Source organism: Rhinolophus sinicus, chromosome 4 (assembly GCF_057876585.1).
Source record: "Rhinolophus sinicus isolate RSI-liver-muscle chromosome 4, RSI-T2T, whole genome shotgun sequence".
NCBI classification, from domain to species: domain Eukaryota; kingdom Metazoa; phylum Chordata; class Mammalia; order Chiroptera; family Rhinolophidae; genus Rhinolophus; species Rhinolophus sinicus.
Genome location: NC_142504.1, coordinates 2,693,385 through 2,713,620, shown reverse-complemented (window position 1 = coordinate 2,713,620; position 20,236 = coordinate 2,693,385). Strand labels below are relative to the sequence as shown.

General features: G+C 49.8%; 1 protein-coding gene across 4 annotated transcripts in view; it reads left to right on the top strand.

Moving 5' to 3' along the window:
• GRB10 (growth factor receptor bound protein 10) overlaps positions 1-20,236 on the top strand; it is a 127,392-nt gene that overhangs the window by 71,354 nt on the left and 35,802 nt on the right. For all 4 annotated transcript variants that reach the window (XR_016021011.1, XM_074341042.2, XM_074341040.2 and 1 more), the window contains one exon: positions 17,911-18,130. Coding sequence is in view for 3 of the 4 variants with exons in the window: in XM_074341042.2 (XP_074197143.1) it covers positions 17,911-18,130 (220 nt within the window). In the remaining variant the exon portion in view is untranslated. The remainder of the gene's footprint in view (positions 1-17,910; positions 18,131-20,236) is intronic.

Below are 20,236 nucleotides of genomic sequence, written 5' to 3'. Positions count from 1 at the left end.
AAGTCCTGAGTTTCTGCCTCTAAGCCCCACGTGGGAGGTCCTGGTAGCTCCAGGTGAGCAAAGGTGAAGACCCACGAACAAAGCCCTTCCCTTCCTGCAGTGCCACGTACGGGGCCTCGGGAGCATCAGGGTGAGGGATGGGGACCCAGAGGATGTCAGCTGAGGGGACAGTGTGGCTTCGACTGATTCTGAGCCAAGTGTACACTGGTCCACTGATGCCCTGTCATCCACTTCATCTTGTAGTGTTGTATCCATGAGAATGTCTTCAATAGCCCACACCACTCACACTCACACTCACACACACACACACACTTTATTTTCTTAGTATCATTTCCTCGTAGTGAAACTATGCTGTCTTCTAAAGATTATTTTTTTCTGAAATGCTCAACAAAATCCTGACTAGTAATGAATAGTGGCCTCTGGTTGGGTATCGGTGACAAGTTTATAATTTTGATTTCTCTTACCCTGCCCCCATGCACAACCATCTTTTATGAGGGTTGAGATGCAGCAAAGCTAGGAGAAAAATCATCTGTGTTCCTTTTGCCACAAGGTCACTGTACCCACATTCTTTGCGCTGTAAGGGACACCAGAGGCACGGCTGGCACACTGGGCGGTGGCACGTGCCCATGTCATTAAACGAGTCTTCCGCAGCTGCGGTGTAAGTGAGAGTGTTACAGTCCGTGAGGAGATGCATCCTGAGTCCTGCCTCTGTCCTCTGTTTCTTACATGTTTAGGCAACTTCCCGCTTGTAAAAACGGGTTTTTAACCTGTCAAAAGCGTCCCCTGTTCACCCGCTGGCTCCACCTGACTGTGCTCTGCGGTGGGCACACAGGCCAGGACGCTGCCCAGGTCACACAGGTGACCGGGAGCGCTGGCTCTGACCCGGCTGGGGCATCAGCGTCTGTGCCTCTCACCGCCGTGCTGTCCAGCCTCTGGATCAGCCCTCTGTCCTTATCAAGTCCACTCACAAGCTCCTGTCCTCTCGAGTCTTCAAGCATTTCAGTGGCTCAGCCTGAGGTTCCAGCTTTCCTTGTCCTCGAAAGCAGCCAAGTGGCTCGGACCCCCTGGACCACCTCCCCATCCTGGACCACAGTTTCCTTTCTACTGTGCTTAGTGCACCTTTTCCACTTGGAAAATTACTTGTCTTCACGAGGAAGGTGGGTGCAGGAAAAGCACTGAGGCACCGACTCTCTCGCTCTTTCCTGGTATTGGGCGAACCATGGACCTCGCCCGTCTCAGTTCTCGCTGGGAGTAGAACTGAACCACCCGTTGTCATCCTCTGTAATTTCTCAGGTCTCGGGTCCTCTGGGTCCCCACTTCCCTGATGCTCTGACAGCTCACGCCATTGGGGCGGTGTCCTCTTAGCAGATAATTGCGCCCATTCACCATTCCTGTGTTCTTGAGCTGTCAGGATGCTTGCCGTTCAAAGGAGGGCTTTCCTCCGTGAGGCCTGTATTTCTGGTGCGTTGGTTTTTTAATCCTCTTGCTCTGTAGTTTTCCTGTTTCTTTCATTCATTCATTCATTCATTCAACAAATGCCTGTTGCTTGCCGAGGCTACACCAAGCCCAGGGGACACAATAGTGAGTCCTTTCTAACTTATTGGCCACATATCATAGGCATCTTTTTGTCAAAAGAAGTTCTAAACGCCTTTTAGAATTGCCAGGGTACAATTTAAATATAATTTATTATGCAGGTCAGTGATAAAAGATTGTCTTTATATTTCCCTTAGGTAAAAAAAATCAGAATATGCTGTCTCCTAAAATCTAATGTTGTATTTTTCACCTAAATTTACTGATTCTGCTAGGCCACAATTCAGCAGCCATTCCAGGTAGATTTTTGGGGGGATGAGTTATTTTTCTTATGTAATTTTAAACTCTCTACCCAAAGGAAAATCTCAAGCTAGAGGTTTTCCGTGAGGAAAGGTAACCCTTTGTCCTATGGGACAGAATGTACAACTGCCTTCAGAATCTTTAACAAGGTGAATGTCACATTCGCTAACATGGCGGAGGTTATCTACCCAGCATGAGTTCATCCCGTCTCCAGGTCGGTTCTCAAAACTCGTGGTTCCTTGCCTGTGGGCAGCACCTGGCTGGTTAATCCTGTCAGCTATTCTCAGAGGAGCGGACGTTTCCGTGGAGTTCAGTCACTGGGCGCCCAGTGTTAGAGCCAGAAGCCTGCCTGGTGGCCCCCACCCCCCTCTGCTATTTCCCTTAGAACATTCCAGGGACTGGTAACCGACACCCGTCCAGCTCTGGATTTAGTTCTGACCAAGAAAGGCTTTAATAATAGTCCTGACCTTTTCGAGGGTGGGGACATGGACTAGAGGAGATGCGGACACAGGTTGTTCCTCCTTCCATCTCTGTGGGTGGGTAGATTTTAAATGTATATTTGGAAACTCAGCCTAGTCGGCCTAACCTACTTGTGTGTCAAATGGCTGAAAGTACCTTTGCATAATGAACACTTCCTGTTTAAGGGCTTGACGTAGTGAACTCCAGCCACTGACACAAAGCCGGGGGTCTTCTGCATCAGAGCAAGATGGTTCCCGCCTACTTGGAGCACTGAATGACACCAGTTTCCTTCTGTTTTCCCTACGATTGCCTCTTTTGGCCATTCTTTGTGACTGCCAGAGTTTTTTTCTTAAAATCCAGTCTGGGAACCTCACTGTCTTTCTCAGACACTTTTGGGTCCTTCTGTTGCTACAGGATGAACTACAAGCTGCAGGGAGTAGGGTCAGGGGCCCACGTGGTGAGGCCTCAGTGTTCCTTCCAGGTTCTCACGTTTCACGTATACGCATGTCACCAGGGCCCTGGGCTCATAGAGTACTTGCTTTTCTGGAGCGTACTATTTAATTTTTTACTTCCCTACCTTGGCCTATGGGCACCCTCACCAGTAACACCTTTAGCTGCTTCTGTATGTTTACATCCTACCCCTTCTTCTGGTCCTAACTCAGGTGCCCGGGCCCCCTCCTGGATGTCCCTTCCCCTCCCCCGCCCATTAATAGCTGCCTTCTCGGGATTCCCCTGAGGCCTTCTACATCGCCCCAAAAACGGCTCACACTGTGCTTTGTTTCATCGCATGGCAAGGGCGTGTCTGTCTTTGCAATTTATTTCTAGATTCCTTGAGATCATGCTTTTGTTTCCAATCTTTGGGGAAACCTAAAAGGATATTGGCGTTTTTAGACACGCCGGGCAGGAATGGAGGCTCCATGTATTTTAACCTCCCTGAGCTTTGGTTTTCTAAGTTGTTGAATGGACATGACAGCAGTTAGCTCCCGAGCGTGCCCCAGGCGTCACCTGAGGTGCCCTGGTGACTCTGGGATCTGGCCGCCCCTCCCCCACGCTTCCTCCTTCCCATCGCTCTCTTGGGCCAGCTCCAGTGCATTCGGCATAGCAGACAAGGGGTGCTTGTTAAAGGAAATAAATCCCAGGGCTGAGTGTCTGTGCTTCTTGGGGACAGGAGACAGGAGTGGTGGTCCGTGACTTGGGACACACACACACCCTTTTTTCCACCCTCCTGCTGGAAATGGAATCCTCCCCAGGGTGGTGCCTGCAATCCACCCAAGCGACACCCCTTCTGTGCTAAGGTGGGGAGAGCTCAGCATCAGGGCACAAATCTGAAGAGAGATTGATCTTGGCGGCGTGAAGCTGCTGCCACCTGGGAGGGAGGGCAGCAGACTCATTTCATGGACGCCATGTGGGCGTGAAGGCGAGGAGGTGATGTACGAGGTGCTGTCTTCTCTGGGGGGCTCAGCCACGTCCTGTAAGGCCCCCACACGTGGGGGAGAGAGCATACACAAAGGGAGAGGGGTTCTCACTGTGGAGATGCCCCAAACGGAGGTGGTGGTGCCTGCGCTTCTGGGGTAGAGACAGAACTGGATCCTTCTGTGGTCCCTGCAGCCTCAGGGACAGCCAGGTAGGCCTGACAAGCTGGGGTAGGCTCCCGGCACAGGTCTGGCCTGCTAGGTAATGCTTCCTGCACAGAGCCGCCTGTGCCAGGACCGTCCTCCTTCCTGGACACCAGCCATCCCTTGTTGGAAGTAGACAATCTGGCATTTATTCACCCTGTGGCCTGTGTGTAACCTGCCCTGTGGCCTTTTTCCAAGGAGCTACAGGACTGACGAGTCAGCAGCCTCTGGAGAGTTTGGGAACTCTGCCTGGCTGTCTGACTGTTTGGAAAATTCTACAGTTTGATTTATGGTGGCTGGTGACTCCATTTTCCACGTATTCAACTTTTACTGAGTACCTACTGTGTGCCAGGTGTGAAATGAGATGATGAATCAGAGGTGACCATGTTCCAGCCTTCTAGAAACTCAAGCGTGGTGAGGAAAAAATAAAGAAAACTAAACTGTAAGAAGGAAGCCACACGTCCGCCTTTGGAATTGGATGGCCCCAGGTTGGCCTCGACAGCTTGGTAGCTGAGACTCTGTGCCTCAGTTTCTTCATCAGGAGTCTGTAAACATGCCTCCTGGCCTGGTTTGATAAGGTCAGAAACAGCTTGAGTTATGTGATTTCCTTTTCTGATGCTCAAGAAATTGAAGGTATTGTGTATCCTTATTAATAAATGCAATGTTTTATTGAGAGAGAGAGAGTGAATGAACCCTCCTCTCACTCACAGGTCCAGCCTGTGGAACTGCTCCGTCTGTGCCTGACTTGTGAGAATCCGTGTCCATCACACCTGGATTCTGGGATAGTCTCCATGAGCATCATGTCTCCTGGGCCGTTATTCAGAAAGTACCACTTATACCCATGCTGTTATTTCTCTTAGTTGAAAAAGAATTATCGTAAGAATTATAAGCCCTCACTGAAGCGCTTTGTTCATTTCCTGACCAGCCTCCACAGACGTGCATTCAGAACCAATGCAACCTGGCTTCCCGCACTAGGCCCCCAGGTGATCCCTGCCCATCACACAGGCTCCAGGGCACAGACCTAGATCACCAGGGCCCCTGCTGCCACTTCCTGAGCCTCCCATCTTTCCGGTTAAACCCTGATTCCATCCTCATCCTGGAAAGCCAGCCCCTCTCTCCTGGGCATTTCAGCTCTGGGAGATGTGCCATTTCTTGGAATCCGTGGTCCGTTCTCCTGGAATGACTTTCCCCATCCTGACGCCTTGGAAATCGGGCACTTCTTAGAGCTAAGTGCCCTCTACTTGACTGTCGTGCCTGTAAACAGAGATCTGGTTTTAAACTTTCTCTGTCTGCCAAGTCGTGGGCACAACCATCCTGGGCGTTTCTGGCCCCTGGGATAGTGTCCTGGGCCCTTCCTTAACTCCGCTGAGCTTCTCTCCATCTGTGGAAATTCACCCCCCATTCATCCCTAATCTCTCATAAGACACCCGGTCTCGGGGGGGGGGGGGCCCTCCTGGAGGCCGAGGTGACTCCTTTCCGCGAGGAGCCCACTCTCTTACAGGGGGCTTCCCCCTCAGCGTCCCCACTTGCTGTCACTGAGTTGGAGCAGGTTTCAGCTCCTTCGTGGGGGCAGTTGTTTTCCCAGTGGTAGTTAGAGAAGTTTCATATCCTTCCTCGCCACTTTTTATTGAGCGCCACACGCCTCCAAAGCTTGTCGCCTCAGATGTTCAGGTGGCGGGGATCTTGTCTGTTTTGTCAACATCTGTCCTTCCAGTGCCTGGAAGTACATACTTGGTGCTCAGTGGTTATTTGTTGAATGAAGAAAGACATTGGCTACGTGCATGGATTTTAAATATTTGGAGTTCAATACACAGAATCAGAGTGTTTAACATTGAATGGGGGTAATAAAGACTCGCTGGTATCTATTTACCTCCTAAAATTGCCTTTTTGAGAATGCAGTTTGAGTGAGGGACACTTTTGGGCTGCGACCTGGATTTCTGTCTTCAGTCTCAGTGCTCTTAGACTAATGCGTGTAGGGTTGATGAAAATGAGAACCTTCCAGAACGACATGTTATGTGTATTTACATGGTTTCTTGCACCCAGGCTTCTGCTTGATTTATGATGTGATAGAAGAGTCAGGAATCAAAATTGGAAGGTTGAGGGAAAAAAACAGCTTAAATCGGTAAGGAACACTGGAGAAAGATGCACTCGATCTGTGCCCCCTTTGAGTGATATTTTGTGAGTGTGTTTTTGTTCTTTCCCCCACTCGCATTGTCTTAGAGTACAAACAGCTATTGCACAGCTGAATCTGTAATTTTAAAATGTAATTTGTGCTGCAGGTCCTAGTCCCTTGCCTGGCAGACTGTCACTTTTGGGCAATGGAGAATTCCTTTCCTGTTGTATATGCTCCTGGTGCGGAATACAACAGCCTTAAAAGACCTGAAAGAAACGCAGGTGATGTCCAAGGGCTTCCTGCAGCCATGTGGCAGGAGAAAATCCAAGAAAGAAGGAAGATTGGCACTCCTTTCTGGGTGACGTTCGCGAGACGTTGGGTGCCAGTTCTTGAATTTCTAGAATTCTTCAATTCAAGTCAAGAATTGAATAGAATCACTGAGTGAAATGAATAGCTTTATTTATTTATTTACTTATGATGAGATTATTGTACATAGATTTAAAAAGTAGGACAGACTGGAATCAAAGTCCAGAGTGAGTAATCGTGATCTCACCTTTTTGCTGTTGGCTCTGGTGGTAGAGGTAGACTTGTCTGACTGCCAGGATAGTTGCCTTTGGTTCTGATATCTGCCACGGACTGTGTGACATCTTCTCTCCATGTGTGGCAGTCGCCTGGGCTGCCACAGCGTGGGTGGTAAGGACAAGTAATTTGTCAGGACAGGGAGACACAGCCTGGGCTCCCTCCCTGAGGGTCACTGCAGCCAGCATCATGGGCCACTTCCAGCCTTGGCCCCTGGCTGCTCCGGGCAAATGGGATAGGCGCTGTTGGCATAGCTGTGGGCAGGGCATAGCGGTGGGCGGGGCATAGCTGTGGGCGGGGCATGGCTGTGGGAGGGGCATGGCTGTGGGCGGGGCATAGTTGTGGGCGGTCATAGCTGTGGGCGGGGCATAGTTGTGGGCGGGCATAGCTGTGGGAGGGGCATAGCTGTGGGAGGGGCATAGCTGTGGGAGGGGCATAGCTGTGGGAGGGGAGACGTGGATAGACTACATTCCTATAGGTTCTGCTCATTCAACCTCCGCTGGTGGTGGAGCTTTGCACAAGCCATTGTAAGATACACACAGGTAGGTCAGTGTTTTGGCGGAGAAGCCTGCACATTTGTACTGAAAACTAACGTTTGTTGGGAATAGGAATCCATGTTTAGTGCAACTTAGGAAATGTGCATCCTGGTTGTCATGTCCCTTCACAAGCCAGTCTGTCTGGAGAGTCATCCAAGAAGCCAGCTCCAGGGGTCCCCCGCCACCCTCAGCCTCCACAGCCTGGGGTTTTCGCCAATCTTGTTTTGCCTCCTCCCTGGGTCCTTACACCCACCTCTTAGATGGACTGTTTCTCTTCTGGGAGAGGCCCTTGCCTCTTCTCCACAACTGAGCCCTTGTCCCCACTGGTCACCTTGGGCCACATTCCCATCGCACCTAAACTGGCCCCCAGGAGGCAGGCCAACAGGATGCGTGCCTTTGCTTCTGCACCGGCTGTGGAGGGAGCCAATGAGAGGAGGAGGAGGAGCCAGGGGCGGGGCTTCGTGCGGAGCGGAGCCCTGAGCAGGAGGGCGGCCCTGAGCAGGAGGGCGGCGGGGGCGCGGGGGCATCTGTGCACCAGGGGCGGTGCTTGAGGCAAAGGGCCAGTCCGCCTGAGTGCTTGGCGGCGCCCCTGGAGTGGGCTCCTGACGCAGGGTCCCAGTGAGGTCCAAGCGTGTGATTCCATTTCAGGCCAGTTTGGGTCCAGAGTCCCTTAAAGATGCCCCAGTAGATTAGCCAGACAAAGCCTTAAGTTACCATATTTGAGAAAATTAAACATTACAATTTTAAAAATGCTTTTATTATGCTTTTTAAAATTTTGATAAAACGCACCTAACACAAAATGTACCATTGTAACCGTGTTTTGGTGTACAGTTCAGTGATATATAGTAAATTCATGGTGTGCGTCCATCCACAGAACTCTTGTCACCTGGCAAAACAAATTCCACAGCCATCAACCAGTTTCTCCACGGCCCCTCCCCCACATCGTTCAGTTTTCTGTCTCTGAGGCTGACTGCTTTGGGTCCCTCATCTAAGTGGAACCTTGCAGTATTTGTTCTTTGTGTCAGGTTTATCTCACTCTACATACTGTCCTCAAGATTCAAACGTTTTGTTTGTCCATTGATGGACACTAGTGTTCCTTCCACCCTCCACCCCTTAGCTATGGTGAATCATGCTGCTAGGAACACGGGTTTGCAAATATCTCTTTGAGTCCCGGGGAGCATATACCTTCTTTTAGTTTTTCAAAATGGCTCAAAGATTCAGTCTTAATCCTTTGGTCCAATTTTTGACGCTATTGAGTCATTGACTGTAAATAAAGCCACATTCTTCGTTGCGGGGTTTTAAGATGAGTACGCGGGTCCCCTGCCGCCCAGCTGACTGAGCTGGGAATGGTACAGCAGTTGCTAATAAACAAAAACCATTTTCTACACTGAAATCTGGTTCCTTTGGCCACCATTTTTCAGATTCAGGTACATTTTCAAGTGTAAATCTCCATTTCTGATTTAAAGTAATACATGCTCACTGCAAAAAAAAATTGCAACAAAACCAGATTGTGAAAGAGGACTATGATTCCAAAAGGTTTAAAAACTGCAACTTGAATGATGCCACTGAGTGTGTTTAATTAGATAAGTTAGGAAATGCCAAGCTGGTGGAAGTTGTGACACCGGCTGTGTCAGTGCTGGGCCTTCGCGCCTCCTGGTTCCCCAGCTGACGGATCCAGACCATTTCAGAAGAGCACCTTGGCTACCTGGGGGCTGGGGAGAGGGTGCTCTGCTTTCCTTCAGCTGGTGCCACCCCTTCTCACCGCCACCTCCAGGACTGGTACCCTGGGGCTGAGGTCTCAGGAAGGGACTGAAGAACGTGAGGACAGCAGGGAGTCCTGAGAGGGATGGCAGCCCAGCCCAGAAATACTTGCAGTGATTGGATGTTTAAAGTGATTTTTGCCAGAGCCGCGGACTGCGCTACCCAGTGGCTCATGAGCATCACACCAGTTATGCACGGTGTTCAGTGTGTGTCAGATGAATGTCCTGTCTGTCCAGGTAGGTCACCAGATCTAAGTCTTTGCTAACATTTTCCTCAGGCTCTGGGACCTAGGTGGCACTTAAGTCCTTTATGTCCCCTCAGGTAGGGTCACAGTCCGAGTATCCGCTATTCAGTGATCTTAGTTAAGTGTGTGAACAGGATCTATAACAGTTACTTAAAAATAACAGTGGTCACATAGGTCAGCATCACCCGAACAACAACGGGACCGTTCCAGTGTTTACTTCTTGTTTTTATGCCTTTTGTTTCCAGTAAGGTTTTATACATAATTTAAAATGTACCTGCTACTTTGTTTCTGCGCTCTGTGACGCTTTTATAGCAGAGGCTTGAACAGGAAATGCCGTTTAGGCCGGGAGACTTTAGATAACGCTCAGCGGGAAGCCCTTGCTCCGTGATGAACTGTGTTTATCTGACAGGCTGCGCAGGTCCCTGGGTTATGTTGATTTACTGCTGTTCTCACTGGGTTTCCATTTTGCTCATTTGCACCACATACAATGCATTGCCCCAAGACAAGCCCATGCTTTACAGGGTGCTCTCAAACCCCTGAGTTTTAGGGAGAAGTGATGTTGGGGACGACCCGCCCAGTGGGCGAGGAGGGGGCAGAGCTGCTGCCTCAGGTTGCAGGCACTCAGCTGAGAGCCCTGCTTTCGTGGTCAGCCTGAGGTGGCTTTTCATGGGCTTGACTCCCTCCTAGCAGGCCGACTCCACCATCTTTGGAATAAGCAATTTGACTTCTTTGAAAGAAAAGAGATCAGAGTTCTGATTGAAGCTTTGTCACTGTGGAACTTTGACCCCACTGAACGTCAGATTATTTGCCTCACTGCTAACTAGCTATTACTGTACTTATTATGTTGAGGATTGAAGTAATGGTGATGCCACCTGTAGGGGCACGTGGTAAGCATTTGGTCGTTGTAGCGATCAGTGGCTCTTGTATTGCATGTGGACACGCAGCTCGGATGGCAGGCCCCCACCAGGCCACCAGGTCCCTGGGGGCACCTGGAATCACTGCTTCTTTGAGCCCCGCTGTGCCTAGCAGTGAGATGTGACGTTTGTATCTCGTACTTTCTAAGACCCCTTTGAGGTCTTCAGTGTCCTATGGCACAGCAGGAAGAAGCTTTTCCTTGGAGCTCCTGGCCTGTGACCCAGGCTGCCAGGACAGTTGGCAGATCACTTAGTGTTCTCCTGACGGTGTCCTGCTCTCTAGAACGCTGGACTGTGCTCCATCCCACTCCCCGCAGAAGCGGGGGGGGGGGGGGGGGGGGGGGGGGGGACGGGGGGGGGGGGGACGACACATCATGCAGGGTGATTTAATGGGGAACTTACCCCTTATACTGGGAAGGAAAGGAAGCAGCCTGCTGTGAAAATGCCAGATTAAAAATGCCACTGGGAGCCCGCATAGCGTATGTCCTGCATTCGCTTTCAGGTTTTGAAAGCACCCGTGAGCCTGACTACATCCCATTGCCCAGACAGGGGCTAACGAACCTGGGGTTCCTTCAGCCACTACTTAGGTGGTTGCAGCGTTTTGGAATTGTAAGACTCCGCTCTCCTTCCATGAGGGAGATGTGATTTTAGCAACTCATTCCTGAAATGTTGATTTTTCTCCCTCCATTGTTAACCCTCTGCAAATCCAGTGACCGCTCGAGATGGTAGGCTCCCTCTCGAAGGAGGGGCCTGGCCCTTCCTCTTTCTGTCTCCAGCTCCTTGAATGGTCCCTACCCCACAAACAATGCCTGCAGCCCTGCTCATCTGTGTGGTGTAGATAAGGGCTTGATTCTAAATGGAATCTCATAGACTTCGTTGTGCATCTAAGTAGCAGCTGTGGAGACTTAGGGTAAATAATCCTAGTTGTAGCACTTCCTTGGACACAATGTATATATGTAAATGTAGCCTTCAGGCCAGCATGTTACAGACCCCATGAAAGCAGCTTGCAGTCCCACAGCTTTTGTATTATCTACCGAGTGGTCCAGTAGGATCCTGGATCTGTAACTTGCTGTGGGCTGGTCTTGGAGGGGTCCAGATAGAGCTCCAAAATAACAGAGGAAAATGCCAGCGCTCTCTAGCAACTGGATACATAACGAAACTTGCGTGCAGACTTCCCGAGTACACACTTCTGCGTTTGGATTAGGAAAAGGAAAGGCATTCCAAGAAAAATCATTAGGATACCAGCTGTCAGTACAAAGCAAGGAACAAATTGGCCTGGCCTCAGCAAATTGCGAGGGTCATTTGGATTTTAGCTTTATCTAGGTGTATTGTACCCGGTGTGTGTGTCCAGTTTCACCTCCCCTGCTGACCCTGAAGGTGTTTGGGGTTATGACCCACCCAGGTGGCCTGCAGAGCCCAGCAACTGCCCCCATAAAGTAGGCAGGAGTCGTGCAAATGTATATGGTCAATAATGAAAAACAAACCTCACACACATTCTTACTGGTTGTTAATCAGGTTGATACACATTTTCTCAGTTAGTAGACACTAACAATGGCAATTCCTGTTGTCTGTAGAAGTTGGGTGGACAGGAGACAAAGCCATTTTCCACAAAGGTGGGAAAAGAGGTCTCTGTTGTAAACTCTGGAAAGTCAGGTGTGTGAATGCATAACTGCAATGCTATGTTTGTATTTCTGTACATACACTGGGCAGACGGATTCCAAGCACTTTTATTTCCTGCCTCAACGCCTGCCTGCCTGCCTGTAGTAACCACTTAAATATAGCATCGGTTCCATTTATTTTAAACGACATGATTTCAAAGTTACATTTGTATTTGGAGTTGTGGTGAGGGGATTTGCTCTTATATTTGCTCATTATCTTTAAATATCAAGACTAGAGAAGATTACTATACCAGTGTAATACCTGATTTTCTTATTCTGCTTCCTTACGTCCAAACAGCTCTACGTATGAAACATTAAATGCATGTGATTGCAGTACGTGAGAATAGAGATTAATCGGTATGCAAAGATGTTGCCGTTGACTATCGAGTTATAGTTGCACAAGGTTTTACTTGCTTAGAGGTCAACAAAAATAGCTTGCCAGTGAAACACGGTCTAGGTTTAAATTACTTTTGCAGGCGGGACCTTTAGTTTGCGTACGATAGAAATGTGTGACAATGCTGGCCTTGGCATGTGTTCAGGACTGTTCAGATATAGTACTGTAAAGAAAACCCCCTTTTTCTTCTGCATGCTCACTGACTTCTGCACACCAGACCCGTGGGGGTCCCGTACTAACGATGCTGAGACAGCAGCTGGGTGTCCCACAGCTCAGTGCCGTTCCGAGTACCTGGATCCCTTCTTCCATCCTTTGCTCGAGCAGCCGGCACAGCTCAGGAAAACAGTTTACTTCTGAGATTACCAGTTTATCACATGGGATAGAACCCAGTAACAGCCAGATGGGAGAGATGCATAGGACGAGGTAAGGGGGAGGGCTGTGAGGCTCCCATGCCCTCTGGTGCCACCCTCCCGTTGCCTGACCACGTCCACCAACCCGGAAGCAATCTGTACCTGTCCTTTAGGATTTTTATAGAGGCCTCATTACACAGGCAGGATTGATCAAATCATTGGCCACTGGTGATTAATTCAATCCCAGCCCATCTCTCTTCCCCAGTTCAGAAGGGTGGGGCTGAAAGTTTCTCTAATCACTTGGTTGGTTCCCCTGGCTAAGGGCCCCCATCCTGTGGTTATCTGGGGCTTTCCCAAAGTCACCTCATTAGCATAACCTCCCTTAAGGTTGAAAGGAGCTTGTTGTGAATAATAAAAGAAGCTCCTTTCACTTTTATAAAATGTGTGGGGCTGTTTGGGGAGCCAAAAAGAGCAAATATGTTACCAAAAGATGCTCCTGTTCCTCTTATCACTTGGGGAATTACCAGCATTCTGTGATCTGTGTGCCAAGAACCATGGAGGAAAAGATGTATTTCTTATTCTGTCACAGCTTCTGAAGTCCCCTGGACTTTGTTCTCCTCAGGGACCAAATCTACTCTTGCCACTGTATCACCCTAGACGGTTTTAGCCTTGTAGGCAAGTGTGCCCCACCCACCCTGCCTGACAGCTCACAGTGTGTGCCTGTCTGTGACACGGGAGGAAACGAAGACCTGCCTGTCATCAGAGGCCAACGTGGGCCTGTGCAGGAAGGACAGTGACCACGGAACCTGAACACACAGAGCAAACAGCATGTCTGTGAGGTGCCAAAACGGTTAGGTAAAGCGGATGCCGTGTCATCTTTAATGTCTGGTTAAAGGAAACACTGCCTAGGTGACGCGGGAACCTAGCAGTTGGAGGGAAGGAGGCAAGATAGGGCTGCACGTTCATTGCTGTCCTGGAATTGACGCTCTCCTGCCTGCAGTTGGCTGGTCATTGCCCGGCCTCTTCCTGCCTCGGTTTCAGGAAGAGATCGACCCAGAATAATGTATGAGCCGAACTTGAATTTGTTCCCTGCTTTCCCATCCATCTGAGAACCATCCCCGCCTCCATTAGTAATGACACCGGGGCAGGTGCACATGTGAGTTACAGATCAGATGAGCTGCTCAGATATTTGGGACAGAAGTCAGTGCCCCGTTTTAGACTGGGTTATTCTAGGGAGGAAAGCAGCTATTAATAATTTGATTTACCACCATGTTGTTTGACCTATATATTTGCGCAGTAAATACATCCTTATGAATCTGTGTGAAGTGAAATTTTAGTTAGAAAACCATTTTCCCTTCCCCTGCCAGGATTTCTGCCAGAGGTGCATTCTCGTGGAAAGTGTGTTGGCATCGAGTTCACAGGGAACAGACGCGTCATCTTCACATTCATTTCCAGAAGCATTTGCTTTGTTAATGCCCTGGTTATCTGATTCCCCCACTTGTGACCCCGCAGGAGGCTTGGACAAGTGGCTGGTTATTGACCCACATGGATTCATGCAGGGGCCGCACGCAGGGAAAGGAGCATGAGCTGTCCCCGATGGACTAGACACGGAATGTGAGCCATGCGAAAAGTGTGCAAGAACTGAGTGCCACGCAATGCAGGGCTGACTTAGTGTGGGGATATTTTTAAGAACATGCACAAGTGTCTTCTTTGGAATTAATTCCTTTAAAATCCCAGTTGGGAAGATTCCATTATGAGTCCTCGTTAGAATGTAACAAAGTTTAAATAAAATCAGATAACTGTAAGTAGTTTCATTATCTAAACAGACAAAATGCTACTTGGCCCTACGGGAAATTTTAAAGTTTGTTCTAGAGGCGATTTCTGATTCTTTGAAAAGTTTTATTTCTGCTCTAAGAGCGATGGAAAATAGGCAAGTTTGAAACCTGCCTGTACAGTGGTTATATTTGATTTATGAAAATTATAGCCTACTAAGTGCATGCTATCAGATTAAGCTAGCTGTGCTTGGGGGCAGCATAACTAAGTGTATTGGAGCAGAAAGTAGTTTTATAAAGACTGCGCCTCAGAGGGGAGCGGTGGCATTTTGTGAGGGCCTGAAATGCATTCATACTTTGGCATCCAACTCACCTTTACCATTTACTTTGAATAATGTCAGAATTACTTTGTGTTCTGGAAAGCATAGTGGCCTGCCTGCAGGGAGGGGCGACCCAGCAGTGACCTGGTTGGCCGAGAACAGGAGCAGAAGGGACAGGACAGGAGACATGGCAGGCTGCCCTCGCGATGGGCACGGCCCAGCCTCTCAGAAGCGCCAGGGCAAAAATAACTCAAATGAAAACCCACCTGAGGGAATCAAGACTTTTTCACTCCTCAGAAGAAATCTGTTAGCAAAAACTGTATTCTGTTTGATTTCTAAAGCAGGAAGAAAGGGATGAAAATCATGGCCTTTGTTCCCTGCTAGGTTTTCTCCCATTTTTAAGCCAGCACAACACGAGGCTGTGTGAATGCCACAGGGTTCCCCCTCACCCGGCCTGTCCTTGGCCTCCAGGCCACAGCAGCGCAAACCTAAGGTCATTCCGTAATGACAGTGAACTCTGTGTCTCACCCGGAATTGATGAAATGGCCCATTAAGATAGAAACGTTGAGTTGTTAAGAGGGGGTGAGGTCGGGTGGCACATGTCCTTAACTGTTTTACGGAGCTTAAACTAAGCAACTGCTACATGTCGGCTCAGTATGAACACGGGAGATGAGTGGTGTTCATGATGGATGCACCCTAGCACGTTCCTGAAGCCTCAGATCCACGAACTCCAGTGTAACTTACACCTTTCCTCGTGAGCTGAATACCCTGACACCTCAGTACACATAGGGCACGGTTAGTCCCCTAACTGGCTGGCTGGCTTTGGGCAGCCATCGTCCACGATTTTTATCGTTGCCCACGGTTGCTTCCTTAGCGAGGACTTGTCTAAGGCCATACAGCCTGCGGCAGCCAGGGGACCGTGGGCGTGTGTGCCTGCCCCTCAGGTCCTGATTTTCTGTCAAACCCTCTTCCCTACTTACCAACCCCCACCCCTGCCCTGCTCCCAGGACTCTGAACAAGAGCTCTGCCTGCTGACTATGATGTCTCCCCATGTGATGCATTAATTATTGATGACATGGTAATTATTAATTATGAAGTCAGCGCTTTTGTCCTTTCAATATCTGGCCACGGAATTAATATTTGACTCATAGCCTGTGCCATGACAGCATCTTACTCCCACGCAGGCCCTAGAAGTGCAGGCCCTGCAGGCTGATGTTGCCACGGCAGAACTCTGGGTCCCTCTCCACCCCGCCCTCCCCGTTCCAGCTCCATTCTGTCTGCCCTCAGGACCCTGTGTGGCATCTGTCTAAAGCCTACCTCGCAAGCATGGCGTCTCGGCTTCCATGCCTTCGTCAGGCAGGTGTCTGTGTCTTTTCATTTTGGTCTGTCTTCGTGCGCCCTGACAGCTTATGAGAGGAGGGAAGCTGAAACTTTGTGTTGGGAGCAGGAGACAGGGAAGGCAACGTGTTCCGGAAAGCTCCGTAAGCTCATCCATTGAGCGTGTACCTGGTGAGGTCAAACTGGTAGCTGCAAAGCTTGTTTTCAAATTCAAGGTCCGCTACTTAGCACTCGTGTGATCTTAGGCGAGTTGCTGGAGTCCTCTAGGCCCGGTCCTCAGCTGTTAGGCCGGGTTAATGGTCACCACTTTATATTGTTTTGTAAGAAATAAATGGAATAGAGCTAATAAATAACACTGACCCAGTGTTTCACATGTGCCAGGCTGTTACGGAGTAGGTAATAACTAACTCCTCACACGCTTCCTACTGGGGCCACTGTTAGCCCCAAGTCCAAGAGCAAAGCAACAGAAAAGCAAAGCCCCTGGGCCCAGGCCAGCGCTCTCAGCGTGTCCTGTCATGCTGCTGCTTAGGAGCTACAGCCTTGGGTAGGATGAGGGTCTTGCTGTCCCGTGCCCTACGCTCCTTGCTTGTTAAACGGGTGTCACGTGGGCTGTGAGGGGGACAGATGAGAATGTGAGTACGTGACCTGCAGTGTGCTGCCATGGACAGCCTCAGCTGTTATTTGCCATGTTGTTAAAAAATGACAAATGTGGAAGTCGCAGAAAAAAAGGAGTCAGTATAGTTAGAACGTATTGGGTTACGAATGAGAGAAACCCAAACTAGCTCAAGCACAATTATTATAGGATGCAGGAATGTCTTACAGAGCTCCCAGCAGGAAGGCAGCCAGGCCTAAGAAAGGACGGAAGCTGAGCCATGCACAGCTGCCCAGAGCCCCGCGCACGTCCCCAGCTTCCAGCTTTGTCCCTTTCCCACATCTCTGAGTGTGCTGGGTTACATCGCTCAGCATGTACTAGCCAGGCTCTCCAGAGAGACAGATCCAACAGCGTGTGCATTTACACACACACACACACACACACACACAACACACACACACACACATATACCCATATGGTACATGTGGGGGTGTGTGTATTTCTGGAACTGGCTCACATGATTGTGGAACTGTGGGTCCAGGGTGGGCCGAGGGAAGAGTTGCAAAGAAGAGTTGGAAGGCAGAATTCCCTTCTCAGGGGACATCCATCTTTTCTCTTACAGCCTTCAACTGATTGGACGAGGCCCACCACATTATACAGGGCAATCTGCTTCACTCAAAGTCTGCTGATTTAAATCTTAATCTCATCTAAAAATACTGTCACAACATTCTCTAGAGCCATGTTTGACTAAATATCAGGGTACCGAGTTCTAGCCAAGTCGACACACAAAATTACCCGTCAGAGTCACTACATGTGCATCTCTTTCTGGCATTTTCTGTCATTCTCTGCATCTACCTCAGGCCATCTTCTGTGGAAACAAGCTTCCTCCGGCTCTCAGGCCAGCTGAGGGCAGAGGAGGGGCACCCGGAGGGCCCCAAGTGCGTGAAAGGTTTCAGCAGCAGCCCACCATGAGCCTGTGGGGGCACAGCTTTGGTGGCTTGAGTGGGCCAGGCTGGTGTCATTGTCAAGTGCTGTTCTGTTCCCGTCTCTCCTCTAGAATTTCAGGGAAGGGGGAGCCCTGATTGGCCTAATGAGGGCTCTGTGTCCACCTGTGACCGGCCAGCTGCGGCCAGGGCAGTGAGGCGTGCCCCCGGGAGGGAGGCGTGGGTGGGCCTGAGAGGTGTCTGCTGCACAGACTCATAGACGTCAGCTGCATTGTAATGACTGGATTGCCTCTCCAATACCAATGAATACGAATACATCAAAGCGTGTTGTATAAATACAAAATGTATACTTATCTCAGTTAACCTCCTCCTCCCTCAGATATTTTTAAATGTCATGAGTTTCCAAGTCTGGTTGCCGAGGTGCCCATTTGGCTGTGGCCCCCTCACTGCTGCTAAAGTTTCTTTTCTTCTTTTGCCTTTTCATACCCAGAGGATGACGTGGACCTGGAAACCCTGATGAGTGACATGAGCACGTCCTTGGAGAGTTTGTACCCTGCGTGTAACATGCAGTCGGACACAGTGCCCCTGTGCCAGAATGGCCAGCACACCCGCAACCAGCCACCACCCTCAGGAACAAAGTCCCAGCCGCCGCAGGGGTCCCCATGGCAGAAGGTGCAGCGCTCCCAGCCCATGCACATCCTGGCTGTCAGGTGGGACCAAGGGCCGCGCGGCGCCATCGTGCACACATACTGCTGCTCTCTGCTGGGTAGATGGCGGTGGGGTGAGGGTGTTGGCCTCGTGAGAGCCATGGGCGGACGCGTTCCTTTTCTCTGTTTAGCATGACAGCACTGGGTTGGACTTGGCACTCAGCTCAGGCTAGATAACATTTATTGAGCACCTCCTCTGGGCCAGGCACCGTGCCAGGTGGAGGGATATGCAGGGAAACCATCAGAGAAGAATGCTCTGGAAAGAATGAAATAGTTGGGCAGTGAATTGAGGGCTCCGAGGCCTCACTGCCCAGAGTGGAGTCCGGGGACCAGGAGCAGTAGTGTCCCCTGGCGCTTGTCAGAAATGTGCCACCTCAGACATTTGATCACACTGTCCAGCGGAGTAAGTGGAGGAGGCATGGCCTCTGTGGGGACACTGGCAGGCGGGAGGGACTCCGGGAAGTGGAGGGAGGCTCCTGGCGCATGGCAGGCCTCTGACCTAGGCGTCGAAGAGGGGGAGCAACTGTGGGGAGCGGGGAGAGGTTTCATGAGCCGGAGAGGTGATCCCTGTGGTCGCAAAGGGCAGGACTTCCTTCCTTTGTACAGGTGCATGACATCCCATTGTGTGTCTTTGTCACATTTTCTGCATCTGTCCATCCATAGATGGACAACATGGACAGTGTGCCAAGTAAATAAGCCGGTCACGAAAGGCGGATACTACATGATTCCACTTTTATGAGGAATCTGAAATAGTGAAACTTCTAGAAGCAGAGTGGAATGGTGGTTGCTAGGGGCTTGTGTGTGTGTCTTGCAGGGCAGGGATGGGAGGGATTAGCCACAGTGTACAAAGTGCTTCCTCATTCTGCCCTCCCCACAGCCCCTGGCAGCCACCAGAGTGTATTCTGTCACTACGGATATGCCCATTGGACATTTCATGTAAATGGAGTTGTATCAGATGTGGCCGGTGTGTCTGGCCTCTTGCACGGAGCATAAGTTGGGAGGGGGGTGGTTTTTTTTAATAAAGATTTCACTTTTAAGAGCAGTTTTAGGTTCATCACAAAATTCAAAGGAAGATAAAGAGATTTCCCACACACCCCCACATACTGTACATGGGGCCTCCCCCGTTGTCACTACCCCCACCAGTGGTGCATTGCTTGCAATTGAACCTATAGGAACACGTCATTGTCACTCCAAGTTCATAGCTTACATAAGGGTTCACTCTTGGTGATGGACATTCCATGGGTTCGGACAAATGCATGACAGCACGAAGCCACCGTTACAATATCATACACAGTGTTTTCACTGCCTTAAAAAACACAGGACTTTTTTAAATGTTCAAAACAACCTACTAAAGAGAGAAGCTTTTGTGAATAACTGGAATGTCAGCGTCTTTGCTCTTGTCCTGTACAAGGGACACACGTGTCAGATGGACGCTCTGCCAGGCAGAAGCTGTTATGGGAAGAGTGCGATTTGTTAACAGTAAAAATAAACTTTCTGGCACATTGTCAAAGGCTCCTAGAAAGGGCTTCCTATGTTCTCAGCCTGAGCTCCTTTGTGCCGTGGAGAGTACCGTATTGAGAATCAGGCATCACTTCCTGCTCCACGTGCAATGGCTGGACAGGCCTCCTTTAGAATCAGGACAACTTGTCACATGGTCACAATGTCCATTTCTCTTGTGGCAAACCACCCAAGAAAGCTAATGGATCAGTAATGCAGTCAAATTGTAAAATTAGTCACAAAATTATTTGAAGACGCAGCCTGCACACGGGGTTTATGGGGTGTGTAGAGGAAAGAAGTGGGGTGCTGAGCAGGGGACTGAGCTGCAGCTCGGGGTCTGCACACTGGGCACAACACCCTCGGTGGAAAGAGGGGGCTCCACTCCCAGGAAACCCCTGGACATGAGGGCAGGAAGCTGCCAGCAGAACCCCCAGGGAAACGAAACACAGGGCACTTTGCATTGTTTTGTTTTGACTTTGAACTTGATTTTTCTGCTGTTTTCATAATTACCTCTGGTCCATCGTCTGTGCATTTTGCTCAGCTGTGTGGCAGGTGAGGTTTGCATTCCTGGGCAGAGGGAGGAGGTACGTCTGGAGAAATGCCAAAGAGAGG